The sequence below is a fragment of the Nelumbo nucifera genome, chromosome 1 (genome assembly GCF_055504915.1).
Source record: "Nelumbo nucifera cultivar China Antique chromosome 1, China Antique-T2T, whole genome shotgun sequence".
Classification (NCBI taxonomy): domain Eukaryota; kingdom Viridiplantae; phylum Streptophyta; class Magnoliopsida; order Proteales; family Nelumbonaceae; genus Nelumbo; species Nelumbo nucifera.
In genome coordinates this window covers 7,213,143-7,240,023 of record NC_142649.1, presented here as the reverse complement: position 1 = coordinate 7,240,023, position 26,881 = coordinate 7,213,143, and the positions used below count along the sequence as shown (strand labels likewise).

The 26,881-nt window shown below is 38.6% G+C and overlaps 1 protein-coding gene across 4 annotated transcripts in view; it reads left to right on the top strand.

The window, feature by feature from the left end:
• Positions 1–25,768, top strand: part of LOC104587006 (uncharacterized) — a 30,013-nt gene extending 4,245 nt beyond the window's left edge. For all 4 annotated transcript variants that reach the window (XM_088896292.1, XM_010244423.3, XM_088896293.1 and 1 more), the window contains 6 exons: positions 12,131–12,230; positions 14,477–14,542; positions 16,421–16,535; positions 20,051–20,133; positions 24,822–24,883; positions 25,357–25,768. In XM_088896292.1, the coding sequence (XP_088752418.1) occupies positions 12,131–12,230; positions 14,477–14,542; positions 16,421–16,535; positions 20,051–20,133; positions 24,822–24,883; positions 25,357–25,471 (541 nt within the window). In that variant the 3' untranslated portion in view covers positions 25,472–25,768. The remainder of the gene's footprint in view (positions 1–12,130; positions 12,231–14,476; positions 14,543–16,420; positions 16,536–20,050; positions 20,134–24,821; positions 24,884–25,356) is intronic.
• Positions 25,769–26,881: the final 1,113 nt, after the last annotated feature.

Below are 26,881 nucleotides of genomic sequence, written 5' to 3'. Positions count from 1 at the left end.
TGGTGATGTCATGGCTCTTGGTTTCCATGCTGCCACAGGTAAGGAAGACTTTTATGTGGGCTGAAACTGCTTGTGAGATATGGGAACAAGCAAAGTCCACCTATTCAGAGCAGAGACACTATGCCAAGATATATCAATTGCAAGCTGAATCCTCTACTTGCAAGCAGGGGGAGAGGAGTCTCTCGATGTACTATTCTGATTTGACATCGATATGGAAAGAACTTGATCACTACTAGAATGTGAATTGGAAGTGTGATGAAGATGCAAAGGCATATAAGTCACTTGTATCTCAGCAATGGGTATTTGCCTTTCTCCTAGGGCTGAATCCTTCATATGAGTCCATCAGGGTGCAGATCTTGGGTAGTAAAGACTTGCCATTAGTTCAGGAGGTGTATGCCTTAGTGCAGTCAGAAGAGAGTTGAAGAAGTGTGATGAATTGTGTAGAGGGGGAGTCAGTTGCCCTAGTTGTCCGGGGAAATTCAGATACAAATGTCGGAGGTGCTTTTAAGAAATGTGACTCTTAGAAAAGAACAGATGATAAGAGTAATCTTTGGTGCACTCACTGCCAGAAGACAAGACACACGAGAGATACATGTTGGGATCTCCATGGAAAACCTAAATGGGCACAGGATTTGGGTAAGAAGTCAACACCTGATCAGGGCAAGAAACCAAGCCAGAAGAATCAGAAAAAGTATAACTCAGCTAATATGGCGTTGACAGAGACTAGTCCATTGGTAACTCAGGAGAGGCATCCCAGTTCTGACCCTAAGGAAGAAATTATCAACTCCTTTCGTGACCATTTGGAATTGTATGGTAGGACTCTCTACCAGATGGATTCTGGTCCTACTCCCTCTACCTCTTTCGTGTCTACATCAGGTAACGCTGCCACTGCCTTCCATGTGTCATCTCATACCACTGGTTCTCCTTGGGTTATTGACTCCGGAGCCTTAAACCACATGACCGGTAAGTCAAATTTATTTCAGACATATAACCTTCTCTCTGGGAGAGATAAGGTGAGACTAGTTGATGGTTCTTGCTCTACCATAGCTGGCCAAGGTACCATACCTCTCCCACTCGGCCTTACCTTTTCTAATGTACTGCATGTTCCGAAATTACCTATTAATTTGCTGTCCATTAGTAGTATAACTCACTCCATGAACTGTTCAGTCACTTTTTTTTCCGTCTTCATGTGTGTTTCAGGATTTGGCCTCGAGGAAGACGATTGGTAGAGGAAGCATGGTGGATGGTCTCTACGTGTTGGAGAATAAAGCTGGTCTTGTGGCTACAAAGTCCATGAGTTTGTCAAGTGAGAGTCAAGCCTATTTATGGCATAGTCGTTTAGGTCATATTTCTTTTGAGTCATTAAAAGTTATGTTCCCAAAGTTGTTTGAGTCATTGTCAGTGAGTCAGTTACAGTGTCAGACATGTCAATTGAGTAAACATTGTAGAAGTTCTTTACCTTTGAGAAATAAAAGATTTGAATTTTCATTTCATATTGTTTATTCTGATGTTTGGGGCCCTGTTACTCTACCCACTGAGGTTGGATATAAGTACTTCATTACCTTGATTGATGATTACTCTAGATACACTTGGATTTACCCTATGCGATATCGAGATGAAGTGCCAAAAATTGTGAAAGACTTTCAACGCATGGTGTTCACTCAGTTCCAAACTGAAATTCATATCTTCCAGTCAGACAATGCGAAAGAATACTTCCATAGTGATCTCACGGAGTTTTTTGCTTCGAGTGGGTCACTTCAGCGAAGCTCTTGTGCTAGGACACCCCAACAAAAAGGTGTTACTGAACGAAAGAACCTCACCTTCTCGAAGTAGCTCGTGGCTTATTAATTCATATGAATGTGCCAAAACGTTTTTGGATGGATGCAGTTTTGTGTGCTACATACATCATCAACCGTATGCCATCTCGGTTACTAGAGTATAAGGCCCCACATCAACTTTTGTTTCCTACAATTCCGTTGTCCACCATTCCGATGCGTGTTTTTGGGTGTCGTTGCTTTGTCCATAACTTGTCCCCTACTCGAGGTAAGCTTGATCCTCGGGCTATTCCTTGTGTTTTCCTTGATTACCCTTTATCTCAAAAGGGGTATCGCTGCTATGATCCTACCTCTCGCAAGTACTATGTCTCCATTGATGTATCGTTCTTTGAGAATCAACCTTTCTTCTCGGTTTCTCCTCAGGGGAAGAGTAGGGTTGAGGAGAAACAGGCGAATCAAATTCAACTACCTCCTTTACCCGATCCTCCTCCATTCCGGGTTTTTCATCGTCGCCATAAAAGCTAGCAGGGTTCAAGAGCCGTGGAACCTGACACTATGCAACCAACATCATCGGATTCACCAGAGGCAGATCCGTCTCATCAGCCAGGTAAACTTGCTCCTATTGATATGCCTGTTCCTCTAAATGTTGATTCACCTGTCATCAATGATCTTGATATTCCCATTGCTAAGAGAAAGGGTGTTAGATCTTGTACCACTAATAATCCTATCTCTAATTTTGTGTCCTATGATCATGTTTCACCTTCATTCCGTGCATTCCTCTCTTCTGTGGATAGTGTCCCCGTTCCTAAGAATGTGGCAGAAGCTTTATCTAAACCTGAATGGATAGATGCAATGCAGGAAGAAATTGATGCATTACACAAAAATGGCACTTGGGAGTTGGTGGGCCTTCTTGAAGGGAAGGAACCAGTGGGTTGCAAGTGGGTGTTCACAGTGAAACACAAGGCTGATGGAACTGTTGAAAGGTACAAGGTTAGACTGGTAGCAAGAGGTTTTACATAGGTATATGGAGTGGACTATGCAGAGACCTTTGCTCCAGTAGCCAAGATGAACTCTATCAGGATCCTTCTTTCATTGGTAGCAAATCTTGACTGGGAACTTCACCAATTGGACATAAAAAATGCTTTCTTGAATGGTGACTTGGAAGAGGAAGTGTACATGACCCAACCTCTAGGTTTTTGTGCCAAAGGTAGTGAACAAAAGGTGTGCAGGTTAAAAAAATCTTTATATGAGTTGAAACAATCACCTCGGGCTTGGTTTAGTAAGTTCCATTTAGCAGTTCAACAGATGGGGTTCAAACAATGCCAGTCAGATCACACTCTATTTGTGAAAAGAGGTGAAGGGAAAATTGCAGCTCTTATTGTGTATGTGGATGACATAGTGATCACAGGAGATTGGGAGGCTGAAATACGGAGACTAAAAAAATTCTTAGCCACTCAATTTGAGGTGAAAGATCTAGGCCCCTTACGTTATTTCCTTGGAATTGAAGTTGCCCGCTCTCACAAGGGCATCTTTATTTCCCAGTGGAAATATGTACTAGATCTACTAGAAGATACTATCAAGTTGTGGGTAAAACCAATTGACTCACCAATTGAATCTACTCATCATCTGGGAGACAATCAGGGAGAGGTTTTGAAAGATGTTAAGAAGTTCCACAGACTCGTAGGGAGACTCTTGTATTTGTCTATGACCAGGCCTAGTATTGCTTATGCAATGGGTGTCCTTAGTCAGTTCATGCACAATTCTAGGACAACTCACTTTGAAGCTGCAGAGAGGATCCTTAGATACCTCAAGAAGTTTTTCGGAGCTGGTTTGTTGTTCTAGAAACATGGTCACTTAGAGGTGGAAGTATATACTGATGCTGATTGGGTAGGAGCAGTCGATGACCGAAAGTCTACTAGTGGGTATTGTGCCTTTGTAGGAGGAAACCTGGTCACATGGAGAAGTAAAAAACAGAGTGTGGTGGCTAGATCTAGTGCTGAAGCAGAATATAGAACGATGTCTCATGGGGTTGTTGAAATCATGTGGATAAGAAACCTGTTAGGTGAATTGGGTTTTGTAGTGAGCAATCCTATGTCACTCTACTGTGACAATAAAATTGCCATCAATATTGTTGCTAATCCAGTCCTGCATGATAGGACAAAACACATTGAAGTGGACAATCATTTTATTAGAGAGAAACTTGTAAATGGAGAAGTGTGTACTCCATATGTCAGCTCAAAAGAATAACTTGCAGATATCTTCACCAAAGGTCTGTTAGGCAGTGTATGCCCTTAGCTCCAATCAGATTGATGTACATTATGACATTTATTGTAAATGAATAAAGTACATATTTGATTCATGTTATAGTGGTGTGTTTCTATGTAATATTCTTAAACTGGACACTTATGAGACTCGTGTTAGTTTAGAATGTTCACAGCCGTTCGATAAGTCTGGGGAGATTTATCCTGCTAAGGCTGGCACTGATGTGTTGCCAAGTGTTGGGGTGGCCTGTCTCAGCTGCCAGGATGAAACCCGAGGTACATGCAGTGTAGGTTTACTTGAAACCCTGAACCAGACCAGATTTCCAGTATTGCCCTGGACCTTGGTGATTAGTGGGCAAAACTAGAAAGTTACACATGACCCCTGAAAGCTAAATTACTGTAGCCGAAGTAGCAGAAAAGAGAAGAAGAAGAAGAAGAAGAGATGCTGGAATGTCGAACTGCTCTGCTCAGTCGACAGTACTATTATTTATATTATGGTGTAGAACAATGATACAAGAAGTTACTAGAATGCCCCTGATTAGTGATGGGACACCCAGACAACTTAAAACATTAAACAGGATTAGGCCCATTAACAAAGGCCCAGTACAGGACAACTTAAACTTAAGTATAGGCTAATAAGAACTCTTATCAGCCGAATACTCATACATACAAAGACTTCAATCCAACACTCCCCCTCAAGCTAAGCATGGATATCAATCATGTTTAGCTTGCCAAGCATGTCCCTAAACTTTGCTGCTGCCAGCCCTTTAGTCAGTACATCCGCAATTTGCATCTTAGATGGAGTATAAGGCACACAGAGTTCACCCGAGACAATTCTTTCTCTAACAAAGTGCCGATCAATCTCAATATGTTTTGTCCTGTCATGCTGCACGGGATTGTTGGCAATGTTGATGGCAGCTTTATTGTCACAATACAGCCTGAGAGGACCTTCAACCTTAATGCCAAGTTCATTAAGAAGAGTTCTGAGCCATAAGAGTTCAGCAACCCCGTGGGCCATAGCTCGATACTCTGCTTCTGCACTTGATCTAGCCACTACATTCTGCTTCTTACTGCGCCATGTGACCAGGTTTCCTCCCACAAATGTACAGTAACCCGAGGTTGACTTCCTGTCTCCAATAGACCCAGCCCAATCTGCATCAGTGTAGGCTTCAATTTCAATTCTATTGTTTTTCCTGAAGAGAATTCCCTTCCCTGGGCAAGTCTTCAAGTACCTGAGAATCCTTTCAACTGCTTTCATATGAGGAATCTTTGGAGAGTGCATAAATTGACTGACAACATGCACAGCATAAGCAATATCTGGCCGAGTGAGGGATAAGTATATCAGCTTCCCTACCAATTTTTGGTATCTCTCTTTATCACAGTAGTCCTCCCCTACTGATTCCTGCAGGCCATGGTTCTGTTCCATTGGAGTATCTGCTGGCCTGCACCCCATCATGCCTGTTTCCTCTAGGAGGTCAAGAACATACTTCCGCTGACATATGTAGATTCCCTCTCTTGACCTGGCAACTTCAATCCCAAGAAAATATCTCAAATGACCCAAGTCTTTGATCTCAAATTCAGAAGCTAGAAACTCCTTCAGTCTTTTTATCTCTTCCAAGTCATTCCCGGTAATTACCATATCATCCACATAAACAATGAGTGCAGTAAGTTTGCTATCCTGTCTCCTTATGAACAAGGTATGGTCTGCACCACTCTGAGTGTACCCCACTTTCTTCATGGCCCCACAGAGCCTCTCAAACCATGCACGGGGAGATTGCTTCAACCCATATAATGCTTTCCTCAGTTTGCACACCTTTCTACTAAAGTCATAGCCTGGTGGAGGTTCCATAAATACCTCTTCATGAAGGTCACCATTTAAGAAGGCATTCTTCACATCCAACTGATGAAGTTCCCATGAAAAATTTGCTGCTAGTGACAATAGAACCCGAATTGTGTTGAGCTTTGCTACCGGGGCAAAGGTTTCTTTGTAGTCAATCCCTTCTTTCTGAGTAAACCCCTTTGCCACAAGTCTGGTCTTGTACGTTTCAATGGACCCGTCCTCCCTGTGCTTTACAGTAAACACCCACTTGCACCCAACAGTGGTCTTCCCCTCTGGCAGATCCACTAATTCCCAAGTTCTTGCTTTCATTAGGGCTTTTATCTCTTCATTCATAGCTTCTTTCCACCTTGGATCAGACACAGCCTCTGAGTACCTAGAAGGAACACGCACAGAGGAAAGAGCAGATACAAAGGATTGATAGGCAGGAGATAAATGTGAGTAAGAAACAAAATCAGCAATGGGGTGTCGGGTGGTGCAAGAGCGGATAGGCTTACGGAGAGCAATAGGAAGATCCAAATCAGAAGTATGAGAGTTGAAATTACCTTGGATTGTAGAGACAGATTGATCCGAGTCCAACTGGTTGCTGTCATGAGGTTGAGGACCCCTTTTTCTTCTGTTGTATGTATCTCTTTTTGTTGCCTACTAGAGCCTTCAAGAACATCTGCAGCATCAGGAGAGGTAACCGGCACAGTGGGAGTCTCACTAGGTTGACCCGGAATATCACAACAAGGAGTAGGAGGAGAGGATGGAAGACTCGAGGCAGATAGGGGAACAAAAAAGGAGGGAGAATGAGAATCCTCTTCCATTCCACTAGTCTCCCCCTGAAGAGGATTCTGAGAAGACTGAAAATAGGGTTGAGACTCAAAGAACACTACATCTCTGGTGACATACTTTCTCTTGGAGACAGGGTCATAACACTTGTAACCCTTTTGTGTAGGAGAGTACCCCAAGAATATTCCCTTTATAGCCTTAGGATCTAGCTTAGTCTTCTTTGGATCCTTCACATGTATGAAACATATACAGCCAAAGACACGAGGAGGAAGGGGAAAGTTTGGAAGAGTGGGGCACAAAACAGAGAAAGGGGTTTTCATACCCAACACCTTAGATGACATCTGGTTTATCAGATATGATGCAGAAAGTACAGCTTGAGACCAGTATTGCTTGGGGACTTTGTGTTGGAATAGTAAGGCTCGAGCTGTCTCCAATAGATGTCTATTCTTGCGCTCAGCAACCCCATTCTGCTGAGGAGTATAAGCACAGGATGACTGATGTAGTATGCCAGCATCTTCCAGGAATAAGTTCAAGGATTTTTCAAAGTATTCAACAGCATTGTCTGACCTGAATTGCTTAATCTTCTTATTAAACTGTGTTTCAATCATCTTGCAAAATGCCATGGTTATCCGTGGTACTTCATCTCGTCCTTTTAACAGGTAGATCCATGTACAACGAGAGTAGTGGTCAATAAAACTGATAAAGTACCGGAAGCCATCAAAGGAAACAATGGGTGAAGGGCCCCAGACATCAGAATGAACAAAATCAAAAGGAGCACAAATTTCATTGCTGGAAATTGGATACACAGTTCTACATTGTTTTGACATTTGACATACTTCACAGGTTAGACTCTTGACTTGGAATGCCCTTAAACAATTCGGGAAACAACATTTCTAATGAGGAGAAAGACACATGACCTAGCCTAGTATGCCAAAGATGCAGCTTAGCTATTGACTCCACACTTTCCGGATTACTAGCAGCAGATGCTTGTAAGGCTGAGCCGATGTCTGCATCAAGGTAGTAGAGGCCTCCATACTCATGACTGCACCCAATCGTTCTCCTTGTCAATCTGTCCAGGAAGACACAATGAGTAGGAAAAAAGGTTATACTACAGTTCAAATTTTTGGTAAGTTTTGAGACAGACAAGAGATTTGAGGTAAGACTGGGAACATGTAAAACTGATTTAAGAGAGAGGTCCTTGCTTAGGTTAACAATTCCTTTTCCAGAGATAGTGGAGAAAGACCCATCAACAACTCTCATCTTATCCTGACCAGACAACAAATGATATGAAGAGAATAGGGAAGACATATGTGTCATATGGTCAGTAGCACCGGAATCAATAACCCAAGAAGTAGAGTCAATAGAGCCAGTGGCACTGAAGGCAGAGGTTGTACCTGATCTAGCAAGAGATGTAGAAGCAAAAGAATTATTTCTTAGACGGGCTAATGCCCTACTAAGGATCTCAACCTCACTAGCAGTGAAGCCCAATGTACCAGTTCCAGAGGAATCAACAACCTGTCCCATAGGAGAAGAAGACACTGTTGGTGTATTTTGTGAGTTGTCATCATTGTTGCTGGCGACAAAATTCCCACTTGCCGCAGGCCTGTTATCTCTAGAAGAAACATCTCTAGGTATTGAAGACATCTTGACTGCAGCCACTGTGTAGGTGACACTGATTGAGACTAGCCGAAGTAGTTCTGAAGGTTCTGAACCAGTTCTGGAGCAGATCTGATTAGCTGAAATGATCACAGCAGGTTCTGACAGCACTCGACACAGTTTCAGACTTGCCGAGACTGTCACAGTTCTGAAACAATTCAGTTACAACAGCAAGCAAGGAGTTCTGGGCTGGTAACCGACTTGACGCTAAGATTTCTCAACTATTGTGCTATGCAGACTCCACTTGAACTTTGAGTACTGCAACTGTAAAGAGAGTGCCCTTCCTTGCGGCCAATACTAGGACTGCTGACATCAGTCCTCAACTAGGGTTCACAGTGCTAAACAATCTGGAGCTCGTAGCTCCCTAGGTAATCTCACAGCAGTGGTGAGGGGTTTCGGACTGATAACCACCCTGAACTTGGAGCTGTTTGCCACATTGCTATGATGGTAGAAGTGTTCACAGTGCTGGTAGAACACTAGATAGACTTCACTTGGGCTGAACCAAAAGCTGCAACAGTTCGGGTACAGTAGTGAGTGAACAGTTCGAGGCTGCAACAGTAGCAAGTGAACAGTGGGCTCTGTAGAAGAAGTCTGTGCGAGTCTTGCTGGAGCACCGAAGCTGCAACTGTAGAAGTAGCTAAGCCCCTTTCGGCTAGTGCTAGGACTGCTGAAATCAGTCCTCAACTAGGTCTGTCCTACACAGACCTCTCTTAGTAGCCAAATAGCTACTATTTGCTGGAAATAACCTAGTAGGACATTTACTTCTGGGTCTTACTTCCCTTGAGTCCTACAACCAAGAGAAACCCTAGGTTCGAACTTGCTTTACTCTCTTACACCCCTAGGTCTTCACTACAGCAACCCAGAAAACGAAGAGAGAAGATGAAAAAAACAGCAAGAGAAGAGAGTGTGTGCCGGCTGAAACCAGGAAGAAGCTAATGCTCTGATACCATGAAAGCTAAATTACTATAGCCAAAGTAGCAGAAAAGAGAAGAAGAAGAAGAAGAAGAGATGCTGGAATGTCGAACTGCTCTGCTCAGTCGACAGTACTATTATTTATATTATGGTGTAGTACAATGATACAGGAAGTTACTAGAATGCCCCTGATTAGTGATGGGACACCCAGACAACTTAAAACATTAAACAGGATTAGGCCCATTAACAAAGGCCCAGTACAGGACAACTTAAACTTAAGTATAGGTTAATAAGAACTCTTATCAGCCGAATACTCATACATACAAAGACTTCAATCCAACAACCCCTAGACTCGATTATGATACTGCACTAGGTGTCGGATTGGGCTGCCTTTGATATGCCAATCAGTGAGATCCTTAGAGGGGGTCAAAACCTGGGTATGTTGGGACAGTCCGAGAATTCATCTGAGTGGGTGATCATAGTGACAGGATCAGCCCCTTTGTCGAACAAAGGTAATGATCGGGGATGCACTCTCTCTGATGGAAACCAAGACTGCTAGCAGCCGATTTCAATCGTTGAAATTTGTTTTGCAAAATATATTTATATACGGATATACATATATATATATTATGGTTTCAAAATGTTTGCAAAAAGGTTTTAATTCCCGGGATCCATGTGAGTAGAGAGTGCATCACTGTTCCTTGCAGCTGAGGGAGAGGTCCTCTCTTGTCGGGCAGTGTTTGATCATTATGGGCTGAGAGGTTAAGTGTAAGACCATTGGGGGTAATACCTGATGGGCTAATCTTGCATCTGCCCACAGTCCTTGGGTTGTTATAAGATGGCTTGGCCCAGGGACCACTTAGTGTAAGTGTTGGGCCCATTAGGAGCCCATGTGATGGGTTTCAGGGGGTTCACTGTCTTTCAGTGAATTCGGCTAGGCCTTGTAACAGAGGCTGGGCTGAACCCATGTGGCTGATGTGTAGATCAATGTTTGGGTCCCACGCCATACAAAGAAGCCCAACTGGGCAGCAGTTTGGAAGGTTAATGAGCACTTAGACTTATTGGGCCTAAAGCCCATTTCGAATTGGTTTAGTTGGACTAATTAAAAAGGGGCGGATCTGGGATTGGATCGGCAGATAGGATAGGGTCTTACCCTATCCACTCAGAGAGTCCAGATCTGAATTTAGATCTGGAAACCTCCTAATGAGATTAGGAGAGAGTTGATCTAATCTACAGATAAGATAAGGACTTATCCTTATCACTTAAAGAGAGTCCAGATTCAAATAAGGATTTGAATCAGGAAACTCCTAATGGGATTAGGAGCTGATCTCTTTAAGTCTATAAAAGGAGGAGGGGCGAACCATTCAGCCCATCCCAAGCATCCAGAGATCAGATCTCAGATCATACAGAGAGAAGACAACAACAGTGTGACTGCGCCATCTTCTCCCTGCGTTCTCCTCCAGTTGCCGCCTACTGCCAGTTCGATCTCCATTGTTGTAGGAGTGATCAAGAAGCGTTCTTGATATCAGTTTTTGGTGAAAAACTGATTGGGAGTCGTGCTCACCTACCCTCCAGCAAATTCTTGGTGAAGGATTTGGTTCTTTGGAAGAACACTGCTGATTCTGCTCCATCCTGCACTGTGTCATCTTCAGTGGGAGCAGTCTTTGGATCCTTCCTTGGGCGTGAACACCTCCATTGGAAGATATTATTTCTTCGTATCAAGTATATCTCTCTCCTACTATTTTGGTTCAGATCTGGTTTGGTTCTTGGTTCAAGATTGATCATTGAAAAATGCAGTTTTTCTAAAACAGGGAATGTGATTCCCAGATGGGAGAGAGAGAAATTTTGAAATTTTGCCCTACCTTCCTGCAGTGTTCGGCTGTCCATATGATGGATCTCTCATCCCTTCAAGGTCTTCATCATGTGCGGCACAATAATTTGTGTGACAAGTTGGGCATGATTGACATTTATGCTCCAACTTGAGGGGGAGTGTTGAAATAATTTAGTTATTTGTGTTAGGGTCTGTTTGGCTAGTTAAAGCATTTTTATTTCTGTTTTTTATTTCTATTATGTCTGTTATTGTACTCACTTACAGCAGGGGCACAAGGGTCTTTTCCCTTCTTATTTCTGCCGCCCTATATAATATAATAAAAGCTGGCACCACCAGCACTGTTCTATTGCTCCAAACTTTTTCTTCTTCCTTTCTTCCTTCTCCTTTCTCTCTTCTTCCCTTCTCTTCTCTACTTTCTCATATTTCAATCAGATTTATTGTCAAGAATATTTAATAGGATTAACTGTGTTGCATGTGAAGAAGAGAGAGTAGTGGCACACACATTTGCATGTGTAAGAGGAGATAGTGGAGAAAGAAAAATAAATGGATTAAATTTTTGGATGGTAGTTTGATTGCTGACTAATGTTGCAACGTGAACAAGAGTTGAGGATGGAATAGGAAATTATGCAAATAACAATGGTATTTTAGACAGATAAAAGTTTAAATGATTGGTTAAAATTGATGCGTAAACAAGAAACAGGGATAGAGATCATAGAATAGGAAATCATATAAATAACACCGATATTTTACTTTAAATATATAAAAGTTTGAATAGAGACCTATTAATGAATTATTAGTTTAAGGATAAATAAGATGGGAAAATGTGTAAATAGAAGGGGGTATTGTAGGTATACAAATGTTTGAAGATCAACCAAAACCAAAGTTAGGTTGAAACTGCATCAAACTCTATTGTTATAGATAAGCAGTATTATTTGATTTATCTTTGTTTTCTGTTAAATATTTTGGGTCTCTCTGGGTTGGATATTCTAGCTAGTTTTAATTTGTATGCATTTAATCCATCTCTCATGTTCCTATATGAACCAGTGCATATTTAACCGATTCTGTGGTACAATGAACATTGCAGATATGTCTCTGAATCCAATATAGTCAGGTATGCAAAGATTTCTATGCAATTACAAGATAAAACAGTGCGTGATGTGGCATTGCGCTGTAGATGGTTGACGGTAAGTTCAGAAATTTTTATTGTCATTAGTAAAGGGTCTTCTTAGCACTGATGTAATACTTCTTATCTGAATTATTTTATTGAATCATTGATACTATCAACAAGCATTACAGACACAATATGGTCTGCAGGCCATGTAGGGGGTTTGATCCACTTTTTTTCTGGCTCTTCAGGTCAGAAGTTTATGACATTAGACTTACATGTTTCATTTCCCCATATATTAAGAGTTTTTGAGCCTTAAAGTTGTCCAATATTTTATCTATCGAAAAAGGTGGTCCAATATTAGTTTTTGAAAAAAAAACCGTCAAGACTGAATTTGTGCTCTTCTGGTAAAATTTGTTCATGGGTGAAAACCACTAAGTGCAGTTGATTTTTATGAGTGTCTATATGATATTTTTTTAAATAACTTGATCTTGAGAAGTTCGTTTTGGATGTGGTTTCAATTGCTTGTATATCTTTATGGACATATTATGTTTTGATAAATAATAGGAAATTTCATTAAGAGAGAAAACTTAACTTATAGAGGAGGGGAGCTAAACTATCTTTACTCCCCAAAGATGTCAACAGATACCCAAAAAAAGAAGAAAAGCAGTTACATCTGAGCCCAGAAAACAGAAACCCTGTTCATCCCTTGATTAGTTAACCCATCTGCGAAAGAATTTGCGCTTTTCTGTACCCATGTGCATTTAACTTCAATGTCCTTGGTCAGCCATTTAAACTTTCTCTTTTCATTGCTGTAGTTCTAGAGCCTAGAGTTGTCTTCCTTTAACCAGCTCACTACTGTCTCAGAGAATCTCGCAGTCCAATTGGGCCAGAGAACATTGCTATTACATTCCCTTTCTCATTTCTTAGAACTCCCCCAATAGCAGAAGCCCCTGGATTTCCTATACTACTACCATTAAAATTCAGCTTAATATAACCCTGATGTGGAGGATCCCAAGAAGGACTTGAGGTCTTCTTAGCAGAGACTGAACTAGCAATTTCTTTTTATTTCCTTAGCAAATCTTCCACTGAAAAATCTGTGAACAAGTCCAATGATTTCAGCCAATGGATCACTTCTAGCACGCCTTCTAGACTCCTCTCCTTATCCGAAAAAATCCTTGAATTTCTTTCTTCCCATATAGTCCAGTAAATGGCAGCCCGAACACATCTCCACATAATCCTTCCTCTTTTTGTTGGCCAGTTGAAGGAAGAGGAAGTAAACAAGTTTTGCACATTCAGTGGGGGGTTCCACCTGCACCCACACAAAGAAGTAAACCATTCCCAAATAGTTTTTGCAAATTGGCAGGATACTAGTAAGTGGTAACCAGGCACACCATCAGCTTTACAAAGAACACACCAATGAGGAGATAAACATCTAACATAGGGGTTTGTTTTATTGGCTTCAGTACAATCTGATTCACAAAATGTTGATGTGTGCTTTGCTTTATTTTTATGATAGGCAACCTTGTTTCATAACATGTGAGATAATCTCACTGAATCGAAAACAACCATCTCTTGAGAAGTCTTTTTTTTTTCACAATACAAAAGCTATAATTCTTTCAAGAAAAAGAAAAAAAGAGAAAAAGAAAGAAAACACACACACACACACACAATGCAACTTATTATTTTTTAGAAATGTTAAATAATAGCAAAATATAATGCAAAAATACCTTCGAATTACAAATAGAGAATGATGCCCGTGGCTACTACAAGATCGATATGCCTTATGTTCTTCTTTGGTTATAGTTTGAGAGTCCTTTTGAATGTAATGTGCTCAAATTTGTCATAGCAACTAAAATTTTGATAGGTTTTAGGAATAACTGAAAATGGAAATCTCTTCTAAAAAGAGCTCTCACTTGCAGTTCTCTAGCAACTACAAAGAATTATCATGTTTAATACATACTAGAAAGCTATGCATAACCTCCCATAGGCATCTTGGCATTCTTCAGCATTTCATCCAACTGAAACTGATTTACAGAAGTGAGCAATCTCATGAGAATGTTGTAGAATAATTTTTCTTTTGTTGTTTTTTGGGGAGGGACAGAGAAACAAATTAAGCATTGGTTGGGGCAGGAGAAATGTTTGGGACAGCAGAAGAGTACTCAGAACAAAAAAATTAAAATTTAGTTTACTGATAATAAAAGTGTATCATTTAGCTTCACTTTTGCTTAAAAGATAAGGTCCATTGGTGTGTAACTTGCATTTGATCTGTTAATTGATTTTATTCTTTAATTATCAAAAAATTGATTTCATTTCTTTGTTCAGAAAAAGGAAAGTGGTAAAAGAAGGAAAGAGGATCATAGCTTAACAAGGAAAAACAAGGATAAAAAGGTATGCTTTCTTATTTATTTATTTTTGGCAGATGACCAAGGTGTTTATGATCTATGAATGCTTCATGCTGCTTTATATTGGGCATCATTATATTTGATGGTTATTGTTAGGGAGTGATAAAAAATGCCTTGTCGTCAAGTGTTTTTCTGTTCTGTTGTTGCTAAAGGAAGATGATTTCTAAGTTATCCATGGGACAAGTTTTATGAGTAACATATTTAGGGTTGCAATCGAATTGGGTTCTAATTGAGTAGTTTGAGCTCAAGTTCAATTCTAATTGAGTTTGAATATCAAGGTAAGCTTGGTTAGTTATTTGAACTCAAGCTTGGCTAATATAAAGTTTGGCTTGAAAGCTTGTGAGCTTGGTATGATTAACATACACATACATACATATATATTTGTAAAATATAAAAGTATATTCATTTTTGAGCTTTTGAGCCAAACTGGAGCTCATCGAATATTTAATCGAACTGATCTCAAACCAGAAAATAGAGTTAGAATTGAACTCGAGCTCGAGCCTAATAGTATTTTATTTGAATTGGGCCAAGACATGCACAAGTTTGGCTCACATGCAGGGGACTGGAATCTAATGGATCAAAGTGCATCCATTGGATAGCTGGAACTATGCTGCTTGAGACTTTGTTTTTCACTGTTCCACTTTTTCTCCTGACTATACAAAAGAATAGGTTAATAGATTTAGATGACTATATTGATTTTTTTTGATAGATAAAATTCAATTGATTTCATTAGAAGCAAATGATAAAATGTTCGTTACAAGCATCACAAAATGAGGCGCGAGGTGCAGTCTCACTCATTGATACAGAAACATCATAAATTTACAATTGGGCCCAGTACAACTGTTCCCTAGTTACCCCTTGTTTAGCTAGAGAATCAGCAAAAGCATTTGCCTCCCTCCCCACCCACTGTGTAGTTACCTCCATCTGCTGAGTAAACCATTTGAATTTCTTCAATTCATTTCTGTAAGCCCAGATTACTGAATCTAGGTTTTTTAGCCAACCCACCACCACCTTGGAGTCCCCTTCTATCACCAAATTTTCCATTCCTATCTCTCTTGCAATCTGTACACCTTGTATGGCTGCGTACAATTCTGCCTTTGAGTCTCCATTCCCCATTGTTCCTGAGAAAAGTGCTCTTAAGTTTCCTTCCTTGTCTCTGATGACCCCTCCTATTCCAGCTGGGCCTGAGTTGCCTTGACTACTCCCATCGAAGTTTAATTTCAGAAATCCTTCAATGGGAGGAGCCCAAACCAACCTTGCCTTAACCTTCTGCATTGAGCTAGAAGCCACTAATGGCCAATTCCTCCAAACATCATCAAATGTGAAATTTTTGAATAGTTCCACCGTTTGTAGCTAGTGTATAACCCTAGTCATTACACACTCCACAATTTGTCGTTTGCTCCTTTCTTTCTCTTGGAAAATTCTGGCATTTCTTTCTTCCCACAAGGTCCACACCACTGCTGCTCTAGTGTACCTCCACATTACTCTTCCCCTCTTCTTCGGTAACACAAAGGTAGATGGGTCAAACAACATTTTTATCTCCGTTGGCATATTCCACCTGCACCCAAACAAAGAGAAAAACCAATCCCATAAATCTGTTCATTTGCTATAGATGGCTATATTGATTAGTTAGTATGTCATACTCATTACAAAGTAGATTACCATGCCCTACTATTTGCACCACATGTATCTATTGGTATGCTTTCCTAGAGGTTTCTTTGTGGTTTGTATGCATCCAAAATTAGATTCTTAAAAATTTTTCTCTCATCTTTTTATTATCTTTGGACATTTTACTGATTTCCTGTTATGTAATCAGATCATAAATTGTCTATTTACCTATATACTGTTGTTATCTGGCACTTAGGAGAAAGTCATGGACCCTTCAAAATCATCATCTCATTTAGCAGCACGACAAAATGTTACGCCATATGCCGTACCAATGATCCCTGTGGACAATGATGATGGTATCTCTTATAAAGGTTGGTGCATAATCCTTAGTCAAGCACTCAGGGTGCTATTGGGTCAAAGCATGTGGGGAGTTACTGATGTTACAGTGCATATATAGATGATATTTTTATTGTCTTCCATGGTCCCTCTTAATTGTGAGGGCAAAATATAACTCAAATACTATTATTCGGTTCATTCAAATCCCTCACATTAAGTCCAACATTTAAGGTATTAACTTGCATTCTCCCTCTTGGATCCTATATTCAAGGCACTTTTGTTTCTAATCACTAAATTCCACTGATTAAAATACTACATAATAATTTGAATAGTACAAAAATTTGTCTTTAAAATGAACCTAGAAACAAAGCCATTTTTCCATTTGTGGTGTAAGAAGTTTAATCATTTTGGGTCAAATGGGCCAACCCATGATGCTGAAATTAAACAGTAAAAAATCAAATATAGATAAAATACAAAAAACAGAGAAAATCATGAAATTTTTTAGAAAATTCTGGGCATATCTTTAATCCTATATATTTGTCGTATTAAACAAAAATAAGTATGATAAATAAGAAATATTTTTATTAATGATGGAAATGGAATATACATTTTAAAACCAACCAAAAGTGAAACCATTTTCATACTCATTAAGTATTGTATCTAAGGTATTAACTCTCTTTCTCTCATTAAATCATATATTTAAGGCAGATTTATTTCTCATCATTAAATCTACTAATTAAATCCACAACATTAATTTTAATAGTATAAAAGTCAATATTTTGATAAGTAACATAAAAACAAAACCATTTTCTTCCCTCCAAGTTGTGGGTAGGCAATTCAACTATTTGGGTCAAATGGATTCTCCAATGTCAATGATGCCATGATTAGATAATAAAAATTTAAAAGCAGTATAATATAAAAATATAGAAAACAGAAAAAAGAATTAGGCATATTTCTAATATTATATATTCATCATACTGAATGAAAATAAGTATGATATGTAAGAGTGTTTTTATTAATAATGGAAATGGAATACCAAATCTAAAATCAACATAGAAATAAAATGATGTCAGTCAAATAATAAAATTTTTAAAAATAGAAAATACAAAGAATCACAAAAATACATAAAAATTTGGGCACATGTTTAATGTTATATATTTATAGAAAATAAAAAATTGGGTACATTTTTGATATTATATATTAAATACGATAAGTATTATACATAAGAAGAGTTCTTATAAATGATGGAAATGGAATAAAAAATTTTAAATGTACCACAAAATTTAAGCATTTTCCTCTTTGGGTGGTGGGTTAGTTGTTTGGGTCATTGATAAACCCATGATGTTGTAGTTAAATAGTGAAACTTTTAAAAATAGAAAAGTACAGAGAATAAAAAAATATAAAATTTATAGAAAAGTTTGGGCATATCTCTGATATTACATATTTCTATATCAAACAAAAAATTGTGTGATAAGAATTTGGGCATATCTCTAACATTTTTGATATTACATAGTACTGATCCGAAAACAAAGCTGCTTTCTTAATTCTTATCTAGATGGTGGGTCAAATGATCTAACTTTTTGAGTCAAATTGTTCAGCTCATGTTGCCATAGTTAAATAATAAATATTTAGAAAAGATAGAATACAAAAAATGAAAAAAGTAGAGAATTTTGTGGAAAACATGTGGGTCATGGTAGTTAGTTAGCAATTCAATCATCTAGGTCAAATGGGTCATGGTTGAAAAAAAAATCTAATATCATCCCAAAATCAAAATGATTTTTTCATCTAGGTAGTCGCCTAATCGGTTAGCAGTTCAATCATCTAGGTCAAATGGTCATAGTACTCAAAGTATTGTTTAGCTTTGAATATCCAGGCCAGAGGATCCTCACCTGAAAATGAAGGGAAATCCAACTTGGCAAATTGGAAGGGTGATCCATTGTGTGCCTGTGTCAAGCACTGCTGCTGCTCGAACCCTTCTAATCTTCTTCCTGAGCTCCATTAGACATCATCTTGCACTGCGACATCACCATCAAACAGAGCTTCCTTGATTTATTTAGATCTCCCTCAAACTTGTGAAGTCCCACCTCCAGTTGATTAACTCTGATCTCCATCAATGCTGCTCTTGTTGTTGCCTATCTCAGGGTTTCTTCGAGGGAAACCACCTACTTCAGAGCAAGAGAGAGAGAGAGAGAGGTTTTAATTCTTCCTTGATTTATTACAACTCACCTGGCCGGCTGGCCCTTATTTACCCAAGTACCCAACAGATCTAGAATTGTGTTGTAACTGTCTTAGTTGTTCCCCCGCCAATCAGAGACACTCCTGCTTGTGGCTCACGAGGTCTCTACTTGTATGTTTGTTTGATAGATGGTAGATCGCATGTGAGAGGTTGATGGCCAATTGTTTCTGGGCTGAGTATCTGGGCTGTAGCTTCATTGGCTGTCCTGTATTCCTATCAACATGCTTTATAGAAGGAAATAATAACATGGATAAAGTTACTATGACAAGGATGATAAAAAAAGTTATTATGATAAGCATGAAAAAATCTAACTCCATCAATGAATTTGACCTAATTGATCCTCTTCTTTAAGCCGCTTTTACTTGCCATTACAATTTCTTTGTCTGTTATTCTCTGCTTTGCCAATGGAGTCAAAGATAATTATTATGGGACAGGAAAGATGAAGATGTGCTTGTGCTTTGTCATCCCCTTCCAACTTTGACAAGGCTGTAAATGACTTGAATATCACCAAGAACCTAGCCTTTTTCCATTTCTCTTTGTTAACCTTTTTAACGAATCACTTCCCTTATTCTTCACCCTTAAACCTTTCTCCCTACCATCTCCCTTCCCCTTTGGCAATCTTTCCCAAGTCTTTTCCTCTATTTGGACCTTTCTTCACTCCCTATCTCCTTTTCCTTTAGTATTTTTTGTTTCTTTTCCCCTTGTGCTTTCTAGCTTTTTCTGTTGTTTTTGATCTTTTTTTTCCTTGCTTTCTTGTTTCTGCTTTGCTTGTTGTTCTGTGCCTTATGTTTCTAGCTTTCTTGGTGGCATCTTTCTTGTAAATAAAACTGAAAAGATTTAGGTTTGGTTGTTTACTACTTGGGAGATTCAGGACTCTCATGTGGTGATTTGATATGAGCAACTCCAGAGACAATGAGTTTCTCAGATATTTCTTGTCTTTGGATTTTAATAAGGTTCAGGGTAACAAAACTGGAACATAGACCCTTGGCTCTGTATTGATAAATTATATCATATTTATGAATCTATGGGTAATCCAATGTGGTCTGTATTAATAAGATGGGATGCTGTCCACTGTGGCCTCCAAACATACTATGGATCTATGGGTTATCCATGAAACACACATTAAAGTATAGATTAGATGGTAAAAATCATCTAATGGGGCCAATTCTTGGCTGTGGACACCTTGATAGTATTGTCACATGCATGGAAATTATTTTTATTGGGCATAGCTGAGTCTACAATTCTCAAACAATATGTGATCTTTTGGTCTGTAGTATCTGTATTGATAAAGCAAATCATATTTATTGCTTGCAGACATTGGTGGCATAACGGGTGAGCTACTTGAGCAAAATGCACAGGTCTTCAACCAAATTTCTGCAAATCTTGCAAATTATCAGGTGATGCCACTGTTCCTATCAGTTTATTTCCGTTGAGGAATGATAGAATATGTTCTTACATAATGGGACAACTGTCTAGGAAGACCTTAGTTTTTCTATTCTTCCTTTGGTACTTTCTTTTATTATAAATGGAACCTTAGGATAAAATCCCATGGTTAGCTACCTTAAGATATGGCACATGATGTCCAATTGGTTGAGTGGTATAGCATTTTATACAAGACTTATTATTATTTCTATAATTTTAGTGGTATCATTTTATTTCTAGTTACCTTGATTCATTTTTTTTTTCTATTTATTTTCCTTATTCTTACTGTTCCAATTGTAGAAAAAACAAATTTTATCTATTAAAAATTGTCATTATAAGGCATGCCAGTGTCTAAGCAGTTGGAAATGAAAATGCATGTTCACACTGGACAAAGGAAGGAGAAAAAAATAAAAAAAGGAATAATTGCTCAAGGAATTGCAACGTGTATGGCTAGCATTGCTTAAAATAAAAAATGGCAATACCAATATTTTGTGATTCATAAAATATGAGAGTTATCAGAAAGATATTATATAGATAAATAGTTCAATGAGGGTATTGCACTTTATAAAAATGAGAGAAGTATAATTAATTGAGCATGTAACTAGAGTGAACCCATTATTTGAACCAGATAATTTCCTAGGTATGAAATTTATCAATGTTGATTCAAGTTTGTTTTTTCTTTATTTTCCATCAATATCAAATAATGGGTTGGATGATTAGGTGAAAGTGGTCCATCCAAGGTCTTTCAGTGGCTAGTAGAATGTGATGGTATACATCTAGCAGTTTGCAGGGAAGAAAATCCCTATCATTACAAGACAGTGCCTCCCCATCCAGTAATAAATTTGAGATAATTGACAGAGAAATTTTTGAAAACTAAAAATGATTTAGTAGAGGGACATGCCAATTCAATTCATTTATATGTTGAGAGATATTTTCTATAATTGTTTAGTTAATGAAGTGCAATATGAAAAGAGTATACTTAGAATAAACTGATCTAGATGAAAATTATATGAATAGTATATACACTCAAAAGGAAAGGTAAATGTAAATCATCTGCTGTTAAAGTAGAATGCGTCTCATATGAATATATGTAGAGAATAATAGGGCCAGATTTCAGGAAATGCTGTGTTTCTTGTTATTCGATAATGTCAAGATACACTTAAACTACACCTTGATCTTACACTAGGCCAGGTAGCAGGGTGAAAATGTCTCCACATTCTTAATTAGATATTATTTTAGGGAAACTTACTAATTTACTATATTCTCTTGGTTATATTTTCATATCTTGATAAAGATTGAGAGGTGAAATCCTTCCATGACTAGGGCTGTATAGATGAGGAGCTCCAAGGTGTTGAAATTGTGGGGATATAGTTGATGAGAATCAAGTAGCAGAGTAGGTAGAGTAGCTCCATCTGGCTTGGACAAGATCAACTGCCAGAAGAAAGGGCTCAAGTTGGAGACCTCTTGCCCCATAGGGAAGATAGCAGAGGAAATCCATTATTTTTTATGTTTCTAGGGTGATCTGAAAGTTTGTGAGATCTATTTCAGCACAATGTAGGGGAAATTTTGCATATAATAGAACATGGACAATAGAACACCATGGATTCAAGATCTACAGAACTCACGAAAACTGGAAGATGGAGAAGATTGGTGAAGGTGGAAACCAAGACTGTTGTTCGAGAGCTACAGAACTCAAGGTAAGCTCACCTAGAAGGTAAGGGAGATTAATGTGTCGATGGTGCTGTTAGTGGGAAAAAGAAGTAATGGAATGGTTTCAGGGGTTTGTGGTACAAGCCTTATCTCAGAGAAGAGATACCTGTAAGAATATGAAGATTTAGGTAAATAGAGAGTTTAAGGCTGAAAGAAAATCAAATGCTAAAGGAAGATTCACAACCCTACATGAAATTTTCATTTATCAAAAGAAAAACACTATATGAATTTTTCGGTAAAGGGAAAAAACAATTGATATGCTTACCTGAAGGAAGGAGAAGTGAAGGATGGAAGGAGATTTTAACAGTTCTCATAGAGTTCTTGGAGCAGAGTGAGCAGCAAGAAGCCCAGGTTTCTAACAAGGAAAGGGAGACCACTCTAGCAGTGAACAAACATGGAGAACCAGAACAGTTCATGGAGGAGAAGATGTATCAAAAAGATGCCTCAATGGTAATTAGAGAGGGTACTCAGTGGAGTAGGATGATTGCTAGCGGAGGTATGGAGGAGTGGAAAAAGAAACCGGTAATTCAAACTAAGCTGCAGCCAGTGGATTGGATGTTCATAGCAGTAGTGTTGGAGTTAAAAATAAAAAGCTCCATTATTATTACCCCATTTGAAAAATGTAAGGCTCTAGTCGATTTACTGGATAATTGAGAAAAAGATAGATGCAACAAACATCAATTCCTCTTTGGGTTCTGTAACAGTGTCAAGATGGTGCCCTCTGTCTAATGCCAGAGAAGCTTGTGTTGAAATTAATATCATCCTTAGAATAATTGGGTTGCCCTTTCATCTGTGGAAAGGAGAAGTTTTTGAATCCTTGGCATCCATTTGCAGTGCTCAGTTGGTTGGTGTTTTTGCATGTGGTCTTCATTCAGCAGCCTTAAAGTTCAACTGTGTGAAACCAGAAGAGATACCCAGAAAGGTGGAGTTTGTGACAGATGGTTCATCCTACTTGGTGTGGATGACATCCTCCATGGAAGTCTTTTTGTGGAAGGAAGGTAGGAGGGAAGAAGATGAACAGGTGGAGAGGGAGTGTTTACATGGCAATTCCTTGTTTGTTGAAAGCATTAGGGAATGGAAGGTTCACCAAATTGGAACAGCAGAGGTGGAGTGTGGAGAAAGGCAGCTGTTCATATGCATAGGTGTTAATTAATAGTTTTAAAGAAGACACATGTGAAAAAAAAGAGAATTTAAATTCAGGCCAGCGATTAAGTCAAGGAATTGCTGGGGTGAACCATAAGGGAGAGTCGAACTGGGTGGGCCTAATGGCTCGGGCCCATCCGCGTGACTTTTTAAGTAGTCACGTGAAGGAGGCTGGGCTTAAAGGAGTAGTTGGGCCGAGTTTGTCAAAAGAGATTCATGAAGAATAGGTGTTGGAACTTGGAAGGTGGGCCGGTATTAAGCCCCATAAAAGAGAGGGTGCATGTGTTATGGACGCATTCGTAGGGAAGAAGTACTGCCGCCGGCAGCAGCAGTAACGTGGGACCCTCATCAGATTATCTAGCTAGCCACAGTTCATCTTACCTTATCCTTATCTTATCTGCTTTCTTACTCTTATCTTATCTGTAAGCAGTTTAGTTAGTCTTATCTATCTTCTGTAAGCAGTTTAGTTATCAAGGAGTCTTCCTACAAGGAGGACTCTTAGTTATTGAATAAAGATATCAAATTTCCAGTCAAGAAAGAGAGTAAAAGGAGAGTTCGGTGATCTCTTGGACAAATCACCCTCTAGGACGCCAAGATGGGTTCAGCTAGGAAGGGGAGGACAAATCACCCTCTAATCCGGTGTTTCATGAGAGAACCAAGCACATAGAGGTTGACTGTCACTTTGTTAGAGAGAAGGTGCTGAGTGGAGTGATAGACACTGCATATGTCAACACAGGGAACCAGTGGGCAGATTTGTTTACTAAAGGATTGAGTCGGGGTAGAGTGGACTACATATGTAACTCCCTCTCCAGCTTGAGGGGGAGTGTTAGTGTCGAGTATGTAGGGGTATTTCTGTCTTTGTGCTTATGGTTAGGTGCTGATGTGTAAGTTTATGATAGATCTAATGTCCCTAACTTAAGTAGGGGCACATGTGACTTTTCCACAATATTTTAGTAATATAAAATAGATCTCGCCGAATGGGAGGGTTGATTTTTCTCTCATTCGAACCAGACCTTTTCTTCCTTGTCCTCTCTTCTACTCCTCCTTTCTCTCTTTCTCTCTTTCTCTCTTCTCTCTTCTCTCTTTTCCTTGACTGTTATCCATCTAACAGGCAGGTCGAACTCAAATACAAAACATGCCTTAAATGCAAGAGTAATTAAAGCTTCCAATTGGTCATTAGAATCTACATTCGAATTTGAAAACCTGCCTTGAAAATAGAATAAATTAATAGGAGTAATTAACAAAAACATTCATGAGAGAGAGAGGGAAGTGAAATATCGGATCTGTATCTCCCGAAATGGCCCAATATGGGCCCCTATAGAATAAATTAATTCTACAAGTTTTGTGTATCGGTCCTTCATCGTAATGATATTTACTGGCCCATATTTTTAATTAGATCATTGAAACAAGTGTTCTAATATATATTTATATACCCCCCCCCCCCCCCTATCTTCACTCCAAATAGAGGGAAGCAAAATACAGAAAAGTACGAGTTTTTATTACTAATTCAGAAAAAAAAGTACGTCATACTAATGTGAATATGGAAAAATTAATTAAAGAAAGAATGTTACTGTTAAGAAACTAATCTGAAGCTGGTAGGCGGTGAGGTTTAGTTGCTTCTGGGTATTCTTCACAAAAGTTACCCTGTGGTATTATATTTTGTATTATATAACATTGTTAGAATCTATCATGAGGGTAAGTTTCCCATCTTTTGAAACATGGAATGCCTTGCTATGGTCACACAGACAGGCATGCGTTGTTGCAAATGAACTGAGCTGACATCTTTGTTTCACTTCTTCCCCCTTTGCAGTTACAAGATAACATCAAACTCTTCTGCCAAGTTCGGGATAATATCTTGACCATCTTGGACGAGTAAGTAGCAAACTTGGTAGTCTATGTTCTTGGTGTTCTATCTTTTTCCAATTCTCCAGAAAAAAAAAAAAAAGCTATTGCAAGTTTGTAAAGAGTGATAATATATTTGTTTTACATAACTAGTTTCTTCCATTTTGGAAATGGATATTTGTTAATTGCCTTGTTTTCCTTTTTCATTTTCTTTTCCTGTTGTGGATGGTTTGAGAAGGGATCAAATACAGTGAAATATTACAGACAAGAAAAGAGGGGCCTATGACAAATGACAAAAAACATCAGGATGTATTATCCATCAAAAAAAGAAACATCAGGATGTTATAGTTCTCGAGGGTTTGGGTGTTGTTTTGCTTAGGATGGGCATGACATGTACTATGTTCTGTTCCTTCTCAATTATTATATGAAGAATTGAAGATAGAGTTAATTTTCCTTCATTCTCTTTCTGGGTATCATGTGTAACTGACACGTACATGTGGCAGCTTGAATGACATGCCAGGCGTAATGAAGCAGATGCCGTCACTTCCAGTGAAGATCAATGAAGAGCTTGCCAATACCATCCTTCCCCGAACAACACACCCAATGCAACAAACATAATCCCAAATGCCCAGACCGATTGGAGCTGCCAGTCCAAGCTGTTTCATCTCTTAGATGTACACTAATAATCTGGATGGAATTCACCAGTTCAAATACAGAAAAGAGTAGCTATTTGGGTCGTGTTGACGCATGTATCTTTTCTGGTTTAGAAAAACGATTTCAGCTGTGATATCTAAAGTGAAATGCCTCTTTTGTGTAGTTCTCTTTTACGCCTCAGTTTGTTATATTTATTAATTCTTGTAGTGGATTGATGCTTTGTTATCCTATTAATTTATAGTTTCTTTAGTTATTGTCTCATGAATTCAGAATTCCTTTATTTGCCAATCCAAAGGTATGATATCGAATTTAACACATTCTATTTATTTATTTATCAGTTGGTGCCTTCTGATTGATTGGGCCCTGATTTAGTCCTAACATGAATTTTGAAGTTTGTAACTTTGAACATTAATCTTGTCTATTCTTGCCTAGGGGTGAGCAAACAAACCAAAAAACTGAATCGACCGAAACTGAATAAAAAAATCGGTTAACTGAACTGATCAGTTCGGTTTCGGTTCGGTGTTTTTAAAAATCCGAAGGTATCGATTTGGTTTTGGTTAACCAGTATAGAAAACCGGTGGTTAACCGAACTGATCAGTATACATATATTTTTATATATTTTATATATATTTATGTATATTATATATATTTTATATATTATAAATTAATAAATATGCATTATATAAATAAGTATATATATAATATAATATATTATTTTGTTATTTAAAATATAATATTTTATTATATATTTATATATGTTTTTATAATATATATTGTAAAAGTTAAAAAACCGACAAATCGAACCAACGGTTAACCAAATTGGTCAACCAGTTAACTAACTGACTTCAGTTCGGTTCCAGTTACTGGTTGGTAGCACCAATTTGGTTCCAAAAGATGCCCCACGGTTCGGTTATCTCCTACTTGCCTAATGAGTAAAAATTGAAACAATGAGGCCCGTGGCAACGAACCAAACATGGCCTAAATGTCAGCTTAGGCACCAAAAACAGTGAAAAGGATTAGTGAATGAAAGCAAATGAAGCCAGGATCTGTTTGATTTGCAGTTGGAATCGGAATAGGAATGGTCTAATCCTCCCGTCTCCCAAATGTTTGGTTCATACGGGAATCAGAGATTCAGAATCGAGTTGCGACTGAGGCTTGAGGGAGGGCATTTTTTTTTTTTTTGACGAAGAAATATAAATACCATTAAAATAAGAATTTAAACACCGATACAACCGAGATGAAAACACGGTTGCCTGATCAGGGGATGCTAGCTCTGATATCCAGTCCATTCAAGGAGACCTAAACCAACCTCGGTCCTGCAAACTGTGCTTTGACAACCTACTCGTTGCAAATCATAATACTGAATCACTGATA